This window comes from Spodoptera frugiperda, chromosome 25 (assembly GCF_023101765.2).
Source record: "Spodoptera frugiperda isolate SF20-4 chromosome 25, AGI-APGP_CSIRO_Sfru_2.0, whole genome shotgun sequence".
Lineage (NCBI taxonomy): Eukaryota > Metazoa > Arthropoda > Insecta > Lepidoptera > Noctuidae > Spodoptera > Spodoptera frugiperda.
In genome coordinates this window covers 17,114,270-17,137,778 of record NC_064236.1, presented here as the reverse complement: position 1 = coordinate 17,137,778, position 23,509 = coordinate 17,114,270, and the positions used below count along the sequence as shown (strand labels likewise).

General features: G+C 36.8%; 1 protein-coding gene and 1 long non-coding RNA gene across 2 annotated transcripts in view; both read left to right on the top strand.

Moving 5' to 3' along the window:
• The first annotated feature begins 6,478 nt into the window (after positions 1-6,478).
• On the top strand, positions 6,479-8,832 carry LOC126912335 (uncharacterized). Its single transcript, XR_007706967.1, has 2 exons — positions 6,479-6,730; positions 7,155-8,832. It is a non-coding gene; the product is annotated as an uncharacterized LOC126912335 (long non-coding RNA).
• A 2,959-nt stretch (positions 8,833-11,791) lies between these two features.
• Positions 11,792-23,509, top strand: part of LOC118267018 (uncharacterized) — a 92,581-nt gene continuing 80,863 nt past the window's right edge. The window contains exons 1-3 of the mRNA XM_050704613.1: positions 11,792-11,797; positions 14,614-14,671; positions 15,342-15,479. Of these exons, the coding sequence (XP_050560570.1) occupies positions 11,792-11,797; positions 14,614-14,671; positions 15,342-15,479 (202 nt within the window). The remainder of the gene's footprint in view (positions 11,798-14,613; positions 14,672-15,341; positions 15,480-23,509) is intronic.

Below are 23,509 nucleotides of genomic sequence, written 5' to 3'. Positions count from 1 at the left end.
GTTGTGTCGATGTGTTTGTGTATACCAGATTGCGTTGCTCCGTGTACATGGAGTTTTTTAAATAGCTTTGAAACCATCTGTTTATTGGACCTCTGATGCCACAATTATCCATGGCACGCAATAGCACCTCGTGGTCCAGAGTGTCAAAGGCCTTCTTATAATCAATAAATAAAGCAACTACACACTTACCCTGTTTGAGGCTGTTATTAACATAATCGGTGAACTGCGCAAGCGCGGTGGTTGTGCTGCGCCCTCGCCTAAGCTCGTGCTGCGCGTCTGATATTATGTTATGTTGCTGTGTGTACAAACAATGTGTGTTGTACAAACAGGGGATTTTCGGTAGGTTCCTGTTTCTGATGTTATATATGTTATGTTATATGTTCCACCGTGTCCTCCGGGTGGTCTTCGCAGTGATGACACCCGGGCGTTTCCTCCCGCCCAATCAAAAACAGGATCCTACCGAAACTCCTGTGTCCGGTAAGCACCTGCGTCAGGCGGTAGGTGAGGACGCCATGGCGCCTCTCTAGCAACTCCTCAAACAGGGGACTTGCCGCTGCAATGACAGCGAGCCCAGCCCTCGGTTGCGACAGTCGTTGCTGCACAACACACGTTGTTAGTACACGTGGTGGTGCAGATGAATAATACTTTGCGGCGCTCGTACGCCAAAAACTATTGATTTTATGAAAAAGTTATCAATACATAAATTGTAGGAAATTTTTTCTAGTTTAATTTTGTAGATAAATATTTTTTCGTAAAATGCGTTGGAACGGAGATATTAATAAAAAACCGTTTTTAGGCGCCATTTTTTCAATATGGCGGCGCGAGCAGCGGTTGTACGAGGTGGCAAAGTTGAAATTCGAAAAGAGCATACTCAAATCTATAAATTCACCAATTTTCAAAACTCCCGGAAAACTTTCCAGGTAACCCCCTTTTTATCTACCAAATGACTGGACTAATAGATATTTATTACTTTATTTACTTTATTTCTGTATTTTGAATATATTAATGTACTATTCAATTATTAGCAGAATGTTTCCAATCTATAAATAACTGATCCCTCCCTGTGTTCTAATTTTTTTCTTAGTTCGTTGTCAACCCATGGTTGCGTGATTCTCTTTTTGTTTCTCTTTTTTTTTGTACTTTACATTTATCATACCTACATATACTTATATCGTTGAACACATCATGCAATTTATTAAATAATATTACAGGACGGTCTATTTGCATCAACTCTGACCAATCTCTTGATTATAAACTATCACTTAACATGTTCCCGTCAAAATTTTTTGAACATCACAATACCCGTGGCGGTTTTGATGCGAATTCGTTGATACTGTTTCCCCCGTGACGTCACGGATTCGTGTGTGATAACAGGCGTCATCGCTGGCGACGCGGGTGGCGCTGTGTTTACATTAGGTACGTTGTTTGTGCAACAGTTTGTGATGCTTCATATTGCATTCCTTTACGTCTCAAATCTGCACATTAATCTTCTATGTTTACTTCTTAAACATCTAAAACACATGTTCGTGTTTTGCTATATTCCAACGAGCAGTGTCTATGTCTAACTGTTTATATTTACTGCAGTCTGGTATCTTGTGGCCGTGCTGCTTGCATGCCGGGCATCGCTCACTTGATGTTTTCCTACGAGTATTCGCCATAAACGTGCACTCAACTCTGCGCCGACGTCGTTCATCAATAATAACTAATCCCTATCCCGTGATTAGTTATTCTACCTGTGGAAACTTGTAATTGGCCTTCTTTCAATATTTCTCAACTGCTGTAAGTTTACCGAAGAAAATAAAATAAAATAAGATTAAATAAAATAAGGGCATAGGGTAATAATACTCAAGAAATCCGGAGGAAAGGAAGTCTATCATAAACTGACGTATGTAAGCGTTTCCTGGACGTGTATGGACGTGCACAATGTACATTGTGTTTAGGCTCCAATAGGTGGCGACAGGTTATTCCATATTTGGACGCCGCATAACGGAAACTACCTCGGAAGGCTGTTGTACTATGAGCTGCTGTGAACATTGCCTTCTTCCGCACTCTCGCCTGCTATTTACCGAACTTAGCTTGTCATATAAATAGTCTGGCTTTTGGTACTTAATAACACCGAACCGAAGACAAGCCAAGTGCAGTTTGCGCCTAGACTTCATTCTTAGGGTGAAATGCCTTCATGACGGAATGGCAGCAACGACTGTCGGCGAGGGCTGGGCTCGCTGTCATTGCAGCGATAAGTCTCTTTGAGGAGTGGCTTGAGAGACGCCACGGGGTCCTCACCTACCGCCTGACGCAGGTGCTTACCGGACATGGGAGTTTCGGTAGGTTCCTGTTTCTGATTGGGAGCGAGCAAACGCCCGGGTGTCATTACTGCGAGGACCGCCCGGAGGACACGATGGAGCATACGGTGGCGGTGAGCGACGGCGACCTCTCGCGTCCGGCATTGGTACAAGCCATGGTGCGGAGCGAGGGGGACTGGGATGCCGTCACCTCCTTCTGCGAAGCAGTTATGCTAACTAAGGAGGAGGCGGCCGTCGCGAGAGACACTCCGGGCGTCGGGGATCGCGCGACGACCTCCAGCGAGCAAGGGTAGCTCGCCGCCCCATCAGATCCAGACCCGTGCGTGCGGCGCGTCCCGTTCTGTAGGGCTGATGCCTGATCCGGAGCTACGGACTACCTAGCGGGTTTACCGGGGCTCCGGCTCGAAAAGCAGTAGAAGGAACGGGGTGGTTTTTAGTCAGTAAGAGTCTGACACTACCTCTCGCCTTGCCCAAGGCGAGGAAAGTCATAGGATGGTCCCCCCCCCCCCTAAAAAAAAGTCTATTTAATCTACGATACATTCAAACAGTTTTTATGCACTAGGCACTACTACATCCGGTTACAGGTGTAGAGGGTAGCCATCGGGGTGGTTTTAGTGAGATAAAAATCCCACACTTCCTAGTCTTTTATCCCCAAAAAGCGCTTTGTGAAGATTTCCGCCCGGCATAAAAAAGACACTACTACATATCTATACACAGTTGCGGTCATACGGAAATTACAATCATCAGCCTAAAGGTGATAAAGGTTTTGTCAATGCTGGATCCCTAGGTACGAGGCGTGATGACATGATAGAGCTGTGATTGAAAGGCATTGTTTCGACGTTGTGGCCATAAATGAGACATGGTTGCGGGAGGGGGGCGGCGGGGCGCGCTCCTCCGGTGCCGGAATATCGCCTCCGTCACACGCCGCGACCAGCTAGTGTCCGCTCGGGTCGTGGGGGGTGTAGGTACATACGTCAGGGTTTGACAGGGATTGACCACTTGCAACCACTAGACCAAACGAAACGGTCAACAAAATAGAATAAATATTATTTAAATTAAGTAATAATACTTTCGTACTCAGAAACACTTAATAACATAAAGTACTTGTAGTAAAGAATTTGTTTCGAAAACATTTGCTAAGGACTGGGTAACTCAGCATTAAATGACTGAGTGCTGTAGTTAGGCAAATAGCGAATTTCACTAACTATAAGATAAGTATAGTAATATGGCGTCACTTCACTTGTTTCGTCTGACAGGTACCCATTTGCAAATGTAGATACAGTTTATCCCATGTGTTACTCATAGCATCTTAGAACAGTGCGAACGCTTGCGTTTACTTACCGCCGTACTCGAGTCATTTAATGAATACTTAACCCAGTCCTTACCGATTGTTTCCGAAACAAAATCGTCCCTAATTAATAGTTTAAGTAAATGTTTCTGACTACTACAGTTAGACTTAATTAAATAGTAGGTATATGTGCGGGTGTGTGTCCCTCTGTTTTAAAGTATTAAAAATCGGATATAAGTTTGCCATGCCTCCTTTTTCCATTTCTCGATGAAGTAGACGGATACACAAAGTTCAATGTTAAATCATTCGTTATGATTCGAGTCCCAATAAAAGGATGAGGATATCAAAAATTGGAATGACAATCATATTATTATTATTGTGGACTGCCTTGTTGGTCGAGTGGACGCAAGTGCGACAGCCAGACAGTGGGCCTCGGGTTCGATTCCCGGGTCGGGCAAAGTACTACTGGGCTTTATTCGGTTTTTCGAAAATCTCAGTGGTAGCACGGTTTCTGGAATTGTGTCCAGTAGGTATATGGCAATAGGCTCACCCTCTAATACATGGGACTTATAACACAATTGGTGAAAAATGGGTGTACATTGTATAGCGGCATTACATGTCGTAATGAACACCTCTGCCCGCCCTTTCGGGGATAAAATGCGTGACGTTGCTATTGGTATATTGTGACCTGGTTATTGCCCCCTTTGACACACGCTGCGCTTGCGACCACTTGACTGACAGATGCAGTTCTTTAGTCGATTTAAACATAAGCAACTTAGGCTCGAACAATTTAAAGATCATTTTAGATTGATGTTTGTCAATCCAGTTTAGATAGCACTACAATGTTAAAACTCTTTTATTCTGTGATGTCATATTGTAGGAGCATTAATGCGAATTATGTATATTGTATAGCCATTGTGTGGTTACATTAAGCGAATCTTGGAATAAGTATGTAGTTATCTGGAATGCGTGTCATATTCTCATAAAAGAAATGAGCTAATTCATGGTACATAAATAAATACGTACACAATGCTTATCTTCTTAGTGCATCACGTTTTGCAAATACTTCAAGTAAGCTTTCTTCATTAGGGCTACCTTGTATATTAATCATTGTGCTTAAAAATCTTTGAAATATAACAAAAAGTTAAAACTGTAAAGCATAAAATGACTATTATAAGTACTAGTTGATAGGTTATAAGTCAGTGCCATTAGTTCTAAACAAAATTATTCATTAAAACCTAATGGGTATGTAAGCTGTTTACAATTTCGTGAGCATCACGTTATATTAGGTACTAGCTTTTGCCCGCGACTTCGTCCGCGTGGTTGTGTTAGTGGTGTGTGTTCAAAATGCTGCTGTATGTCATGTAAAATGTAAATTACTTGAGAATATGTTACTGTTAGCATTTTTAAAAATGTGTATTACATAGAGACCACGGTCACCGATTCATCATTATATAATTGTGATGAAAAGTAGCCAAGGTTATCTATATATACAACGTGTAACAAAATACCCATATACATCAAGAAGCCCTAATGAATACAGGTTGAATAGAATCTCTACACAAAGTTTCAGCTTAAAATACGTTTAAAAAAATTTTAGTACCAAATATTTGATATCGCATAGTTCTTGATTTCAAACCATACAAACGTGTCAAAACACTACAGGGATCACTCGCTAATATTACGAAACATTTCTTCTGTCAATCTGATCGCCTAGTACCTGTCTATCTAATTTTGAATCACGTAGCGGCCCGATTTCAAAAATTCATAACTTGGTACCATTAAAACATGAGTTTAAAAAACCCTTCCCGTATCGTTTGTTATGTTATCTAGAAGCCGTGCATTTGATATGTATACCCCCTTTTTGTTACACGTTGTATATATTGCCTATCAATAAAAAAATACATTGTTGCGTTGTTATATTCCATAAAAAAAAACATTCGTGTAAGCGTAACCTCAAGACAAACAGGGTTACTTTTGCATTCATAACATTAGTATGGTGGTAGGGATACTGGCGATTAAAATCAGTAGGTACCTAGGTACGAATCAAACGCGAGTGAAGCCACAGGCAACAATATTAACAAAAATTACGAATTATTATTTAAAAAAAAAAATCTCCTCTATCTACTATTCTACGCCGTCTACCTGTTTTATTCGCTATAAAAAGTAGCCTATATTCTTTCGTTCCCTATTAAGTGTCTAAATACAAAGTTTCAATGTTACAGCTTTAAAAATGACGAATTTCCATATGACCATTCATCCCCTCTTTTTACCCACTCTCCCCTATTTTTTTGCAATAAAAAGTAGCCTATATTCTTTCGTTCCCTATTAAGTATCTAAATACAAAGTTTCAATGTTACAGCTTTAAAAATGACTTTTAGTTAGAAAACGTTTGTATGGGATAAAGAAAAGTTTCAAAGTTTTAAAGGTTTTTCCGTCAATTATTTGATATTTTATCGCCGTAACAACCATCCAAAGTTCTAATTAATACAAATTAATCAAGCCCAAACACTGGGTAGTTACTGTAAACCGTTGAGAAGTTCCTTAACAATTACACATCTTCATCATCAGACCCTCAACAGTCCATCTAAGTGTTAAGTTCTTATCAATAGAAATGAATCAAGCCCCAACACAAGGAAGTTACTGTAAACCGTTAAAGAGTTGCTTCGATTGTCTATGAGCTACAAGGTCGACTCGAGACCCTTATCAAATTTATAAATCTTTTTATATTTCTTTTTTGAAAAACATAATAGACGCATTACACGCTCCTATAATTTTCGGTGTAGGCTCAGCTCGCCCCTTGGATCTCGCCCCTGATTGCCTAAGTGCATCAACTCGCCCCTTAAATTATTAGATACTCCAACTCGCCCCCGATTGTTGGTTAGTTAAAAGCATGGATAAAAGAAAGAGACTGGATTGGCCTTGTGGGCGGGCCACGCGCGCCGAGGGTGCGAGCGAACGTACATAGCGCTGTCATAACGCTCAAATGTTCATACTTACCGGCTAGCAATCGCTGTCATGTTTTGACAGCGTACGTATCTCCGCAAAAATATTATATTATGCCGTCTTGCGCTATTATAACGTGTCGGAAAAGAAGCCAGGTGTGTAGCATAGCACGAGAAGGAATTTCTTTTCACCGGTAAGTCCAAAAACATAAAAATACGTGTGATATTTGTAATTATAACATTAGTATTATGAAATTTATAGACAAAAACGATATAATCGCAAGCAGACTAATAGTAATACATTGCTTGCGATAGATGAGTACAATCTTGCACTACGTGAGCAATCGCGCAATGTATGACGTCCATTGCGAGAGTCCCGAGTACCGAAACAAAAGTTCATTTCCACAAAATCTATGACATCGATAGTGTTGGGCAAATTTGTAATCAATGTCGATTGTTACTATGATACAGTCTATTATAATCAATAGCACACTTTATAATTAAAATATTAAGTATTATTTATTACGACTAATTAGTAATATAGATTTTGAGTGAGTTTTATGTTTTTTTTTTTTTTATAGAATGTGACATATGATTTATTTTAATATTATGTTTTAGGTTTCCAACAGATCCAGGTGTAAGAAAATTGTGGATTGACACAACTGGTAGAATAATGTTTTTTTTTCAAGTTCCACCACACAGATTAGAAACTGCGTATATTTTTATTTCCACCATATTTATCCAGACATTGGTCTTAAAAACTAAGCTTATCTAGACACACGGCAGTGTGTCCGCCAAGTTCGAGCAAAAAACCGACACACCGGCCGTGGGTTATATTACACGAACCATTTCGGGCCAAGTTCGACCCACCTATAACTCAAAATCTATTTTATCTACGCATATGAAATTTCTAGTATCTGTCGAGATCTACTTACTTATCTAACATACAAAATTTCATAAATGTACCTATTGTAGGTCTTGAGATATCGACGTCAGAAAATCGCTATTTTTACTATACACTCACTGACTGACTGATGACTCACTCACTCATCAAAAACCTAGACCACTTCCAATGGTCGTATTGACTTGAAATTTGGCATGGAGGTAGGTCTTTAGGTCAAGGTAAAGGAAAAAATCTGAAAATGGCCAAGTGTGAGTCGGTTTTAAAAATAATGAAGGTGTAAATTCATACCCCTAAGGAACTAAAACAAAAAAATTATCTATATCTTCCAATGGTCGTACCGACCTAAAATTCGTTACGAAGGTTTATATTTAGTCAAAGTAAAGTAAAATAAGAAAAAAAGAAAATAAACCTTACAAAAATAAATGAAATCCCACCCAAAACATAAATGTGAAAGGCTGCCAAGTTCGATAATATTGGAATGCTTCGCCTATAAAAGAAGTGAGATCTAAATAAGTACCAAGTTCCATACACAGACTTCAGTTAAAAATGATATAACTTGGTAAGTTTTAATAGAAAATTATATACTTGACTCATTGCGTTTAGTAGGTTTATAACAAAGTGTGTGAAAACTTGCCAAATTGTTATATCATTTTTAACTGAAGTCTGTGTCTCAGGCGTTTATCCGCACAATATCGCAATGTGTAATTCAGTAAGTCTGATTTTATTTTAGAAAATTTTAAATTAGTCTCTTTAAATCAGTTTTTTTGTCTAAAAATGGCGATATTTAAAATATCATCTTTCGTAAATTTAAAAAATGAAATAATATAACCATGTTATTTCAATGTGTTCTGTACTTTATACAGATTATTGTAAATGTGAGAGCCCTGTAATTAGCTAAATTAGACTAGTAGAATGCATTTGTGTCAGCTTAGAGTTGTCATGCTCACTCAAAGGTCTCACTGGCGGTGGCACGGGCATTGGATCGTTCGATTCCCTGCAACATGGTTGAGTTGGACGGTGCTGGTGTACGTGCCATGTTGGTGAACGAGCGCTGTATTAATTTTGTTGTTCTGAAGGTTTTTTTTCTTTCGCTTTGACTGAATATTAGTTTTACATTGTTCTCACATAGTTCAAGCAATCGATGCAAAGAAAAGCAATGTTATCAAGAATTGTATTGTGAATCTGATTGAAAAAGATCGAACGAACAGATCTTCGATCTTCTCCATAGGAATCTACACTTTGGAACGAGCAAATAGCTTCACTAGAGGGCTGACCGACAGACAGACGTTATTAATATTATTATATTTGCTTTGACGTTCAAAAGTGCCTATGATTTATTTATTTTTTACTGATTTTTAACTTATTGAGTAATAAAATTGGTTTTAAAATTCAGTTATGTATTTTTTATTTATTTTACTTTTATTACTTGGTTTCTATTTTGCATGAATACAATTTCACAATATTCAACAATACTTGTAAAACAAAAACAAGATTACTTAAATTTTATCGATATCAACAATCGACCTTTGTCTCGCCCTAGCATACATGAGTTTTTATGCGTGTTAGAGTGTATGTCAAATGCAGTCATTGCGTTTGTGTGACAACCAATAGCAAATTCGAGATTTAAATGTGAGTTATTTATTTGTGGGGGTAATCCGCTCAGACATTGGTCTCTTGCTTGTAGTGAAATTAAAGGGTGGGAGAAACGGCGACACGCGTTCTGATACAAATCAGGAACTATTTCATTTCTACTCTCTTTATATGTTCTGTGGTTAAAAGTACTGTCAGCACTCAAGTTTATAAAATATTAAAATGAATATTTTTTCTTAAAACTTCAATAATGCTTCTTATAAAACTCTCTCTTCTTCAATAAAACTTAAAAAATTTCAAAGGGTTTTTTTTTTATGAAACAAGCCGGTATCCGAGCAGACGTCTTACCTGATGGTAAGCAATCGCCGCCGCCCATGGACACTTGAAACACCAGAGGCATTACAAGTGCGTTGCCGGCTTTTTGGGAGTTAGGAATTTAAGGTTGTTGTTCGGGAATCGGGGATGGGGAAGATTGGGAAGGGAGAATTGGGCCTCCGGCAACCTCACTCACACAACGAAACACAACGCAAGCGTTGTTTCACGTCGGTTTTCTGTGAGGCCGTGGTATCACTCTGGTCGAGCCGGCCCATTCGTACTGAAGCATGGCTCTCCCACACTTAAATGCCGCAAGGGGCGAGTCGATGCATCAAAATAATTATTTAATTGTAAAAATTTTCACTCGCCCCGTAAGGGTTTTCGTAAGGGGCGAACCACAACTCAAAATTAATAAAAACGGGGCGAGTGGAACATTTTAATCGGAAGGGGCAAGATCCAGGGGGCGAGCTGATACTACACCTAATTTTCGAAAGGTGTTCTGATTCCATAGGATTCCATCGGGGTATAACGTATAATAATAGGAGTTTCGGAAGTATAACCTCTCGAACAAAATAAGAATTTTGAATGATATTTTTTATTATTTTTTTCAGGACACATCACTATCTATTAAAATGTCGCGACAGTAGGTCCCTATCTTTTAACTGACTTCCCAGAAAGGAGGAGGTTCTCAATTCGGCCGGTATGTTATTTTTTTCTATGTATGTACACCGATTACGCCGAGGTTTATGGACCGATTTGTCCATAAGTCCATTGTGTTGACCATAAGAAATTGTTTCAGATTGGTTCAGTATAATTATTCAACCATTTATGTCTGATGATCATCATTTCATGTCAAAGAGCTGATGATGGAAGGTAAAACTCCTCAATAAGAGTTCAAAGAAATATGTTTACATATGGATCCAGAATAGTATTCTTTGAGGCTATTAGGTAGATCAGCTTATAGAAGGTAAGTCTCATTAAGTTGAGATTGAGGTTTAAAAATACTATATAGCGCTGGACAAACTATCACAATATCCATCATTAGCCACAAAAAAGTCAACGAAATCCGAAAAAAGCAAAACGAACGTAAATAGGTCTACGGATACGGTTTTAATTCAAATGTTTGGATGGATATCATAAATAATTACCTACTTGATTGGACTGTACTTTTTATCCAACAATTTATAAATGTTAAATTTAAATTAAGAAACAAGATGAAGAATTTATTCGAACATGACGATTGTCCAGAGGCCCTACCCCGGTTCTCGAATCCAAAGTTTCGTTTAATTTTCGACCGTAGGGTTTATTGATTTACTAATGAAATTACTTAAAATAACGTTTTATTTTTAATTTCAAATCAAAACCTATTTATTTATCTTCATTTCATTCGTTCATTTTTGTTCACAAAGGTTTGCAATAAATGGAATTGTAGTATGTGCGACGTTTCGGACAAAACTTAGTTTTTCGTTGAATTAGAGTAGACTAGACACCTTAAACTAAAAACCAAAAAATAACTATCATTGTACTGCCTGTGTCTACCCACTGATAGTTTAGAAGTCGGTGCCACAACCTCATAACAAAATATAACTTACCGATACTACCTATACATTGTATAATAATATGTATCTGCTTAGGTTTTAATATAATTTTGTTTAATACTTGGTTTTTAGTGTAAGGTGCTTAGTTTAGGGTTTATACTTTATGGAATTTTTTTTTTTAAACTTGGTTTTAATATAGTTAAGTCACAATACGCATACGCACGCGAGCAATAAGCATTCCTTTTATTACCTAAACCAATTTTCGTTGGAAGTTTCTATTGAAATCGGCTGTTAGTCCATAATTTAAACGCTGCTACCTGGTCTCTGCCAAACGTGTAACTGTAATCCCTTAGTTTCGGCCCTTACGACAGCTGCGGTAAGACCAATCGTGGTGACATCTAAATGCCGTCATCACCACACGGCTCATATTCTAATCTATATCTATACTAATATTATAAAGCTGAAGAGTTTGTTTGTTTGATTGTTTGTTTGTTTGTTTGAACACGCTAATCTCAGGAACTACTGGTCCGATTTAAATAATTATTTTTGTGTAGGATAGCGCATTTATCGAGGAAGGTTATAGGCTATAATTCATCACGCTACGATCAATAGGAACCGAGCAGAGCGGGTGAAACCGGGCGGAAGTAGCTGGTACGTAATAAAGCAAAAACCTCACACATAGAAACGAGTTTGTCTGTGATTATCTCTTGTCTTGGGTTTTGTACTGAATTGTGGTCAAAATCCTCGGCGAGTGGATTTGCGTAATGGATTTTTTTTTAAGTTTAATGCAATTAGTCCGATGCAATCTAGAAACTAATGTGTAACGCGACCTAGGAAAGCGTTGAGCACTCTGGCACTAATTAAAGCACTTACTGTTACCACAAAGTCTTGAATTGTAGGTATGGAATATGGAGGTAGACTGCTCTGTTTGTGTCTAATTGATTTAGATACTTTTAATTGGCGTTACCATATCTTTAGCTAATTGAAAAGCTTTGTGTAGATATGATACGTACTCAAGCAAACAGTTTACTTAATGAATGAATATGTTGTTTTTATTACATTATGACTTTTGATCTCCAAACGGGCAAGTATGTGCACATTATTAAATTGTAAACCTACTTTTTACCGATTATTTTAGACTTGTTGAAAATTAAAAAGCAGCGTTTCTGTAAGTTAGACTCATGCTATTACTAAAAAAAAAGCTCAGGATCGTTTTCAAAATAATTATACCAATAGATAAAACGTTCAAATAAAACAAAACATTATATACAATCTCTGTACCAGATTTTAAATAAAACTACTTAGGTACCTATTTAATTCCATTAGACTTCTATAAGAAGCCGAAGGTCTGGATATTGATCGAAAATCGACAACTGAGCGAAAACTTTGACTGATTCTGAGCGAATAAGAAGAAACCCAAGAAACTACAAACACGTCGCCTGACCTTATTTCGATCGCTTCAACGAACGAAACATACAGCCGATCGCTAATAAAATATTGATCGAAGCTTATTAACTGCTCATTTGTAAATTGTTAGACTGCCTCGTTAGTTGAATCCGTTAGTTGAATCCGATACTGGAGTCAGATGAAGTATTATTTGGTCTTTTCGGTTCTCGATATTTTTTTTCTTATAGCAGAAAGGTCAATGGGCAAAATGTATGGGAAAAAAACCCACGGCGGACAGAAATGAAATTATCGGGATATATGAATAAAATGTGTCTAGTTTATCATGGTAAGGGTCGCTTTCTTGTGGGATGTGGGAAAGTGGAGAAAAATAAATTTTAACATAATTATTTATTCGGCGTGATTAATATCCTTAACATAATTCGCATAGAGCTGAAAAATGGCATAGACATTAAGTACACCATTATAAACAAAATGTCAAAAATCCCCATCGATCTCACTTTTGGTAAAAAAAATATTCAAGGTTAAAAGGTCAAAATTATGGTTTTTTCCATTTTTCTCGAAAACGGTAAGTTCTGTCGTTAAAATATGTTGGACACAGTTGTAGATCATACAATTTTCTACAAAAATGGTTTATCATTTTTAGTCTTACGACTTTTCATTCGTGAGATATCAGGGTTTTAAATAAATAAATAATAGTTTACAAAACTCAATGAGTTTGACTCGCTATCTCCCGCGCGATTTTACCTGCTCCTATTGATTGTAGTTAATAAATGGACTATTTAACACAAAAAGAATAATTCGATGCAGGTCAATAGTTCTTGAGATTAGCGTGTTCAAACAAATTCTTCTGCTTTAAATATTAGTACTACTTCCGCACAGTTTTATCTGCTACTCAACTTCTATTAATTGTAGCGAGATGTTTTATAGCGTATAGCCTTTATCGATACAAGGACTTATTCAACACAAAAATAATAATTTAGTGCGAACCAGTAGTTCTAGACATTAGTGCGTTCAAACAAACTCTTCAGCTTCAAATAATAGTAAAATTCCTGCTTGGTCTCATCCGCTGCTCGGCCCCTGTTGACCGTCGCGTAATATTTTATAGCTTAACCTTCCTCGATAAGTAGACTATCCAAAACCAAAAAAAAAATCGCAGTATTAGTTCTGGAGATTAGCGCGTAAGTACCACTTCCGCGGTTTTACTCGCTGCTCAGCTCCTAGTATATCATCATAGCGTGATGTTTTATAGCCTATAAGCTTCCTGGATAAATGGATTATTCAACATAATATAATAATGGTCTATAAGTACTGAGCAGAGCGATTAAAACAGCGCCGGAATACTTAGTAACTTAATATATAAGCTAAAGAGTTTGTATCTTTGAACGCGCAAACCTCCAGAACTACAACATCGAATCGAATTATTCCTTTTGTGTTTGATAGTCCATTAATTATTGAGGTAGGTTATAATTAATGAAACATTACGCTATGCTTAATAGAAGGCCAGCATCGATTGAAACTGCGGAAAAGTAGTACTAATATTTTAAGCTGAAGAATTTATAGAACACGCTAATCTCCAGAACTAGTAGTCCGAATCGATTTTTTTTTTTTTTTTTTGTTAATTAGTTCATTTATCGAATTATGCTATATGCTATAAAACATTATGCTACCTACAATTAATAGGAGCCGAGCAGCAGTAAAACCCCGCGAGTATTATATAAAATACGTTTTATTTCATTAAAACCGCAATATCTCACGAATGGAAAGTCGTAAGGGTAAAAGTGATGAACCATTTTTGTAGAAAATTGTATGATCTACAACTCTGTTGAACATATTTGTACATTAAAACTTGCCCTTTTCGAGAAAAATACAAAAAACCGTAATTTTGACCTTTTGACCTTGAATATTTCATTTGGTAAAAGTCGAATCGATGGGGATTTTTGACATTTTGTTTATAATCATGTAGTTAACATCTATGCTAATTTTCAGCTTCATTAATCGATTTGGGAAGTATGTCAAAGTTGCGACTTAATTTCGTCTATTTTTGGTTCTAACTTTTTTGTCCCATGGATTAAAAAAATAATAATCATACCTAATGTTAAAAAAATTTATACTCTTTCATTTGATAACATTTTCATTCGTGTCCGCGACCGGGTCGGATTCCGCCCAATGACCTTTGAATCTTGTACTGGCCCTTGAAACCCGTTATAGACATGAACATAATTGGTGAAAAATGTTTGTTATATTGCATACGTGCACATTTTCTTACCTCTATTGGGATTAATATCCTTATTACAGGTTTATGTAACAGTTCACTTTGTTTCAGATCCTGTTTATGTCAATAATCGTGGCCAGCTTGGCTTGGCTCATCAGCACCGAGCAAGGTAACTTTTTGATCCTTTGTAGGTATCTAAGGAGCAGACAGGAAGATTTTTAATAAGGTCTAAAAAATATCTGATTTAGTTATCCCTCGGTTCGCAGGTTACTACTACTATGTAAAGATTCATTTATACTATATAGGTACTATTTCTTATGGTATGTCTTCTACTTCGTTGCTGGAACCAAGACAAATATTCCTTTTTTATGGTTTTATTCAACACTGCCGCTCATGGACGCCCAAAACACCAGAGGCGTTACAAGTCCATTGCCAGCCATTTAGGGGTTATGAATTTAAGGGTGTTTGGGAAATTGGGGATTGAGGAGATTGGGAAGGGGGGTAATTGGGCCTCTAATAACCTCACTCACACAACGAAACACAATACAAGCGTTGTTTCACGTTGGTTTTCTGTATCACTCCTGTCGAGGCGAAGCACGGCTCTCCCACGCTTTCACACATTCAAACCTCTGTGTCGCGCCGGACTTCAGTGTTTCGGTGTTTTCATATATTTACTGTAGATTCTAGCTTACAAGGATTGCAGTGGATTTAGAAAACTAGAAAAAAAAATTAAGTAAAATTAATGAATGATAGGATAGTATAATATTTTTTTTATCTTGAAAACTACCTAATTACATAAAACTGTCTCAAACATTAATTAATCACGCATTTTTTTAAAGGAGGAGTTGGGCAGTTCAGTAGTTTAGTCGGACTTCAAGAAAAAGGGGTATCTGGAAAACAACGACCATTGGGAAATGAAACTCTAACCGAACTAGGACCTAACCAAAACGACACGATGGCCGAACCTGGAATAGAAGGTCAGTACAAATCCTATTATACCTATATAGTCATCAACAATAGGCCATCAGAGCCCACTACTAAATGATAAATGATATTTATTTTTATAGATAATAATAATTTAATTTAATCTGATATAATATATTTTAATTTTAATTCAATCATAATTGATGAATGTAAACTTGTATGGGTATTAAGCCTGAAATAAATCATTTTTATTTTTATTTTATTTTTATTTTTTTATTTATAGTATAGAAGTAGTCTTCTTCAGTCTTCAGTCATAGTCTCTTTTAAAGTCCAGACAAAATCAATTAAAGATGTCGGAGAACCGTACAAGTTGATTCTGTAGTGGTCTTTTGAGGAAAGAACCACAGCAGTTTGAGCGGACCTGTTCAGGTGGCAGCACGCATGTGTCAGTTTACAATTAGTTCAGCTGACGGAGGGTTGCTGAATGATCCGACGAACAATACCAACCAAAAAAAACATTTGGGTAGGCCACACAAATGCCCAAACTGACAGAATATAATTTACTAAAAATAAAATGACTAGCAAGTCTCAAACGGTCCTCAAACTAACAATTTTAAAAGGAAATATAAAAATAAAAGAGGAAAAATATATAAAATAAATGTCGAATTAAGTTAATGTAAAATTGTAAAAAAATATAACTATAATATGTTTACAAACAGGTCGTCAACAAGACTATCCTTGAAGTAGTCTTTTATTTTATAAAAAGCTTTACTACAAAGTTTTTCTTTAAAAACATTTTTAAATTTATTTCGCTTTAAACTTTGAATATGGCTGGGAACCTTATTGTAAAAGCGTAAACGTAAGTACGCGTAAAGTCTAGTGGTAGGAACAACATATTTACTTTTCATACTTAATTTCTAGTGTTTTATTTTATTTTATTGGACTCCCAACAAAGGATACACTTACATGCTAAAATACAATTTACAATAATTTACAGTCTTGTGATCCTTCAATTACAGGGAATCACATCCTGCTAAGTTAACTAGAGCTATTAAATAAAATTATAAAAATGTTGAAATCTAATCTAATGAGATCAAAAGAAAAATAAACCACTTATTAATTAATTAAAGTAAAGCAGCATGTTGTTATTGTGTATATTACTGTACTTTTTAAATAATTTAATGTTTTTATGAGCATACACTACATTTTCATAGATATCCTGGAATATTAGCCTCCTTTACAAAAGCTTGTCTTATCTCGGCGCTCGGCTGCTGGAAATCGTAGTTAAAAATGATAAGTTTTATCAGAGTCTCTATTGGGAAGAGATGGAAAGTGATAATTCTTTTCTTCTCCGCTGTCCCCGCACGTCTGTATTATGATACTTACTACAAATGAATCCTCCGGTTTACTTTATTATTTTTTATTATATTTGTTATGGTAAGTAGAAAGATGTAGGTAACTCATTAAATAAAATTGAAGAAAGTAAAAAATTGCGCCTGATTCTTACAATTGCGCCTACAAGTAATCGAAACACGACAAATGACGTCATTGACATCAATAAAATCCATCCATACTTCCATATCCATACAATTATATAAATGTGAAAGTGTGTACGTCTGTTTATTTGTCTGTCTTTCACGGCAAAACAGAACAACGAATTGTCGTGTTTTTTTTAAACGGAGTTAGTTAAAGGGGTAGAAGGAGCCATAGGCTACTTCTTGTCCGCTTCTATGCCCCCTTCCTTAAAATGGGGGGTAGAAGTTTGAATGGAGCTTACCGGTATCCGCGCGTGTCTCAAAGACCCATCACACCCTCACAGATAGGGTCCAGTAGGACTGATGCCTAATCCGGAGCTGCGGACTACCTAACGGGCTTGCCGGGGTTCCGGCTCGAAAAGCATTCATTGATGATTATCCCCCTACGAAAAAAAAACCCTTAAAAGAGGGGGCGCAAGTAGTATGGAACTTTTTAGAATTTTTGAGGTCGAAAGCTAAAAATAGGCACACAGATTCTTTACACAGGTTCGTTATACGACCAAATACATATATCGGTCTTATTATTTATAGAAATCTTTCCTTAGGACAATCGGTTCATAGAAATCTTCCTTTCCCAAAAATAGAAAGTGAAAATGTGTGAACCTCTTCTCAAATTTAATAACTAACCTGTTTATATAACTAGCCTGTTTATGATACAAACGAATCTATTCATCTACATCACTCCAGAGATTCCTAAATTTATTTTGTCTAACGTCCACTTTTTAATTATTTATTTAGTTGTGCCTCCCATAAACTCCCATTTATGTATTTGGGATTTGTTACACTCCGCAAATACAAACGGCACGGACGTTGATGGACCAAGTTCAGGATGGCATTAATAAATTCGTACAATATTATGTCTGTGGAAAAAATATCAAATGACTTCTCCCACCAAGGTACCCTCCTTGGTGGGAGAAAGAGGAGTGTGAGACTCTTACTGATTTAAGCCATCCCGTACTCCAGCTTCGAGCAAGAGCTCAGGCAACCCGCGCAACGGCGTGAGGACGCTGTGACGTCTCTCACTCTTCAAGGACGGGACGTACCGCTGTGATAAGAATGAGCCCATTAATATCAACATAAAAGTCCGTGATATAAATTTATGTTTAACTATTTACTCTTATGCTACAAGTACTACACCTATACTAATAATAATATTATAAAGAGGTAAAATTTGTAAGTTTCTATGTAGGGGGTAATCTCTGGAACTAATTATCCAATCCTAAATTTTTTTCACTGGTAGAAAGCTACATTATTCCTGAGTGCTATAAATATTTTTTATAACATGTATATCAACCGAGCAATCACAACTTTTGTCTAGCAAGTCGGACAGAAATATTTCATAAAACAGTTGCTTAAAATTGAAAACAATGTATGGCAATCTGGTTTGTCTTAATGATTTCTGCAAAAAAGTCCGCGACACCATATTTCTATCTTTTATATTTCAAATCTTATACGTCTTTTACTGTGTAAAAAAATTTTTTTTTGGGCATACTTACTTGGGTTATTATTTAAGCAACAAAATATTAATTATTATCAAAATAAATTATTTCAGTATCACAAGGACATCATACAGATAAGATTTGCCATTTACAGTATGTCAATAGGTCATACAGTTTCGGAGATAATGTAAAATTACTAAAAAGCAAAATGCCGCTAGCACAATTAACACGCTTTGTGCGGATGTTTTATCTATTCACCCATAGATGGCGTTCTGAAAATACGTCATTTTTCTGAATCGCGGTGTTAAGATTTTCCACGGGTTGATGATCCTCTCTTATTATTTTGTTGTCGTAAGTTAGTGTTCAATATAAGCCGGCAAACGTTCAGACGGATCACCTGATGGTAAACAATCACCGCCGCCATTTATTATATTTTTTGCGTTACAAATGCGTTGTCGACCTTTTGGAGGATTTAAAGGTTGTTGAGGAATTGGGTCTCGGCCTCCGGTAATCTCACTCACACAACGCAAGCGTTGTTTCGCGTCGGTTTTCTGCGAGGCCCACTATTCTATCACTCTGTTCGAGTCAGCCCATTCGTGCCAAAGCATGGCTCTCCCACATTTAATATAGTCCTAGAATAGTATAACTTGGAAAATAATAATTAAAAACTTCAAATTCTGCCAGATATCATTATTCCACGCGGACGAAGTCGCGGGCAAAAGCTAGTTCTTTATAAATAGTAATGTCGTGCCGGTACAAACCAGGCCACTTTATTAGTACCAGAGTAATATTCCGGAAATCCCAGAAGAATGGGAACTATGTGTTAAGTTCTCTATCTTTTAAACTGCTGCATTCCGTAAAACGAAAGTTTTAGACCTTATAAAGGACGCATGATAGTTTTATTCCAGAAATCTTACGGGAGCGGGATCTACGCGGAAAAATCGACACTCTCTGTCTTTATCTTTTAAACCACCTACAGGTGGTTAAAAAGTTAACCATTGTTTAACCTCTTACAACAATGATTTGCGACCCAAGAGAGGACGCAGAATAGATTTTATCACTGAAACCTCACGGGAACGGGCTCTGTACGGGGTCATTTAATTTTGAAACCATTAAAATTATTTGACTTCACAATAAATATTATAACTTAGTTACTGAATCCATTCCGAGAGAAAATACTAATTAAAAAAGAATTGCGACAAATCATTGTTCTACGCCGTCAAAGTCGCGGGTAACTACTAGTATTTTATATGGGAACCAACACTTGGTCTGGGTGGCAGGTGGGCCGATAGTTATATTATAAATACAAGGTGTAAGACAATTTAATTGCACTATGGAAAGTGAAACTTGCGTGCACGTGTCTTAGAAAATAACACGAATCGTTTTCAAACGTCATCTATTTTCCTAGAATCAAATGTATACTTTTTATTTTATAGAAAATAATAGATTATTTGTATAACCCAATTCCCAAGCCATAATTAACTAAGAATTACCTTGAGGTAGGGATTTCGAGAAAGCTACTTAATAATTCTAAGTTTTATTTTATTTTCCTGGGGCTAACTTTGTGAAAGTACTACAGAACATGTTCTGCTGAAGAAGCTAATTCTACTGTACTAATGACTTGCCGTATTTTAATGAATATCTGAACTACTGAATATCTGATTCTACAGTTCTCAAGATGGAGATATTGTGTTCTAATGAGCTACAGAATATCTGACTGAGGCAAAGAGCGCGTCCTCGTCTCCCCTTCACGACGTCGTCAACGTGGAACGGTGCGGTGACGTGCTACGTTACCTTGACGTTACGTGCAAATTTAAGTTAACGTAACGTAAAAATAAACGTCACAGCGCAGAAACGTTACATGTCGGCGTGACTTGTAAAATTCTGGTACATTCTTCACTAACATGCGTCAGTCTCGTTCGAGATATGGACCGCACATTGTTCACACAGTACAGTATTCTGCTTCTGCTATTGTCAAAAAGACATTGACATTGATGCATTAAGGGTGTGGACACATGTCCGCGGTGCGATGCCGGCCACCGTGTAACGGCACGGCGGCGCTACCGGGAGGCGGCACGGCGTCGTGTCGCGACACGGCGCCTTGGGCGGCAGGGAGCGCACCGCTCGCTAGTTAATGTTGTTTAGTTCGCACGTATTATTTAATGCATAATAATGGCTGCCGATTTAGATGTCGACTTTTTAATTTCACTCGTGAAAGCACGTCTCGTTCTCGCCTCCCGGTAGCGGCGCCGTGCCGATACACGGTGGCCGGCGACATGTGTCCATGGCGTCACGGCGCCGAGAACCACGCGGCACCGTTCCACGTTGACGACATCGTGACGTGGAGATGTGGACACGCCCTAACCTCTGCCTTACTGGTAACCAAATATAGGCATTAAGATAGAGTGTCTATATTTAACGTGAAAGACTGTCAAAGCCCATTAGGGATGGTGTCAAATCTGAAGTAAAGTCAGACTGGGATAGCAGTCTCCTAAGACTAACAATAGGTGTCTAAAATTACTTCATAATAATGTTAGATACCTTGCTTTGTCAATCTATGACGACATTCGATATTTTATAGATTGACATTTGTATCAATTGATACATGAATGGAGTCAAGTATCAAGTGTCCAGCCTATAACTAATTACCACGACCGACTCCATTGTCCGTATACCTATATGTACATACTATATTTAACTTTGACGTCCAAACTCCCACCCTGTAACATGAATAAACATTGGTCTCAAATATTGTTTCGTAACGTATCTGGATTAAATATAAAATGAATTTTTCATACTTAAGTGCAATTTATTCGATAAACTAGTCAGGAAATAGGTACCCACATGATATTATTATACATTCACTTTTGAAAATTGACTTTGACTCCGTTTTCGGCTACTTTAATTGTCTTGTCTTCTCACATATTCTGGTCTATGGCATGTGGCATATAGGAAACACGTAAACCAACTTTAAAAAACAGCTCAACAATAAAAGACAGACAAATTCATAATCTCCTCCTTTTTGAGAAGTCGGTTTAAAAAGGACCTGTTGCTCAAGTGTCGGGCTGGCAAATGAGTTAATCGTGTTTCACCGCCCTTACATTTGCATTAAACAAAGATCAAACAAACGCTTTACCGTCGATAATTTTTGCAGCAATGAGATTATAGAAAACTGGAAACTTCTTAAACAATAGAAACTTATACCGCAAAGGCAAAGAACTTACTAATGCAACGGAAATTAAATTATCTCAGTAATATCTGGTAGTGGCAGTAAACGAATGCAATGAGTGGCAGAATAAGCATGGCTGAGGATTTGTAAACGAATATTTTTTTACTTTGTTATCAATATTTGTATTTTTTATGCTAGCTTTGCCCCCGCGGCTTTGCCCGCGTATTTAAGGAGTTGGAGAAGATTTTCACATACAAATTTTTAATTGCTATTTTAAAAATTGCAAAATAATGTTCCATACAAAGTCCAAACAACAAACCGAATAGAAAAGTCAGGTGTTAGAAAACTGACACAAAGTAGGTCCTTAAGCACCCCGATTAACTTTACACAAAAAACATGACCTAAACTCACTCCAAAAATGTTTGTTTGGAAAATATGTATTTTCCCATTTATAGTATCAATATGATAATACAAAAAGCAGACAATATAAAAAACAATTAGAACCTGAAGTCTAATTGTTCATATTGTGTTCAAAATAACGGTATGTTTAAAATAAAGTAACTATACATACCTATAAAAAATAATAGTTTAAAAAAACGCTTTTATATGCAACCGAACTAAAAATTAGAAAATAAAGTTTTCATTACAAAGAGTTTGTCACTTCAGAGTAAAAAGCGTGTTTCGGTTGCATATAAAAGCGTGTTTTTTTAATTTTTTTACACTATTTTTTATTTTTCATTTTTTAGTTCGATATACCAATTAGTTTTCTGACATGTGATATTGAAATGTTTTACGAACTACATATTTCGTAATCTCATCATTTCATTTAAAGCTTCACTGTTGCATGGAAATATGTATGTATGTATATTTATATGTATGTATGTATGTATGTGTGAATGTATGTATGCAAGTATATATGTAAGTATGCATCTATGTATGTATGTAGTCGCTACAAAAGTTTCACCCTCCCACATATATCCAACCAACGCGAAAAGTCAGTGTCAAACTTGCGCTATATTACATTCGCTTAGGCGGCGGCGGATAGTTCGTAACCGCATCCTGGCGGTCCTAATCAGGATAACGGGATACCGTTTTCAAATTATTGCATTGTCATCGGTCCTTGATACGTGTGCAAAGTTTCAAAGAAATCGAATTGCTGGAAGTTGGTGAAAATTAAGCTTAAATATTCCGTTACATAGATACATACATACATAGTTACAATACAACCCAAGCTAATAAAAGCGTGTTAAAATGTATTCAAAGGTACGCCTTTACCGTTATAGTTATTTATTGTAAGATGTTTAAGTGTTGTTTTTTTCCGCAAAGTGAGGTGTTTTTGGAGGGGAGTAATCATCCATTTAGTTCTGCCGCCTTGGGCGAGGCGAGAAGAGTGAGTGTCAGTTAGTGTAGTAGTTAGTTAGTGTCAAAAACTTTGATTCAAGAAATCCCTATTAGTAAATACTTACTAATTGATCGTGTGATCTGCTATCAATCTATAAAATCAAATTACGAGTAAGTAGTCAACTCGGACCACATACCTACGGCCCATTTGGGACGAGTCGCAGAAAATAAAATAAAATAATATTTTTAGTGGTCAACTCGTCCCACGTCACTACCACAATGAAATAAGGTACAGTCTGTAGCAAAAGGGTTAGTGTGGAAATAATAAAGTTCTATTACTTTGTTGAAAACAAAAGATTTTCGAGGAACTTCATTCTATTCGTAAATCCGACCTGTTATCATTTACTTCATAAGTGACCGCCATGACCATAGTTATGGATAAAACATGAATTTGTGCGATTGCTAAAAAAAAATTAGGTAATAAATTATTTAACCGACACTAAAAAAAGAGGTTCTTACTATGTAAGGATTTTTTAATATGAAATAATCTATGAACAAAACGAAAGTAAAGAAATAAAATATTTTAAATCTTGTGTTGC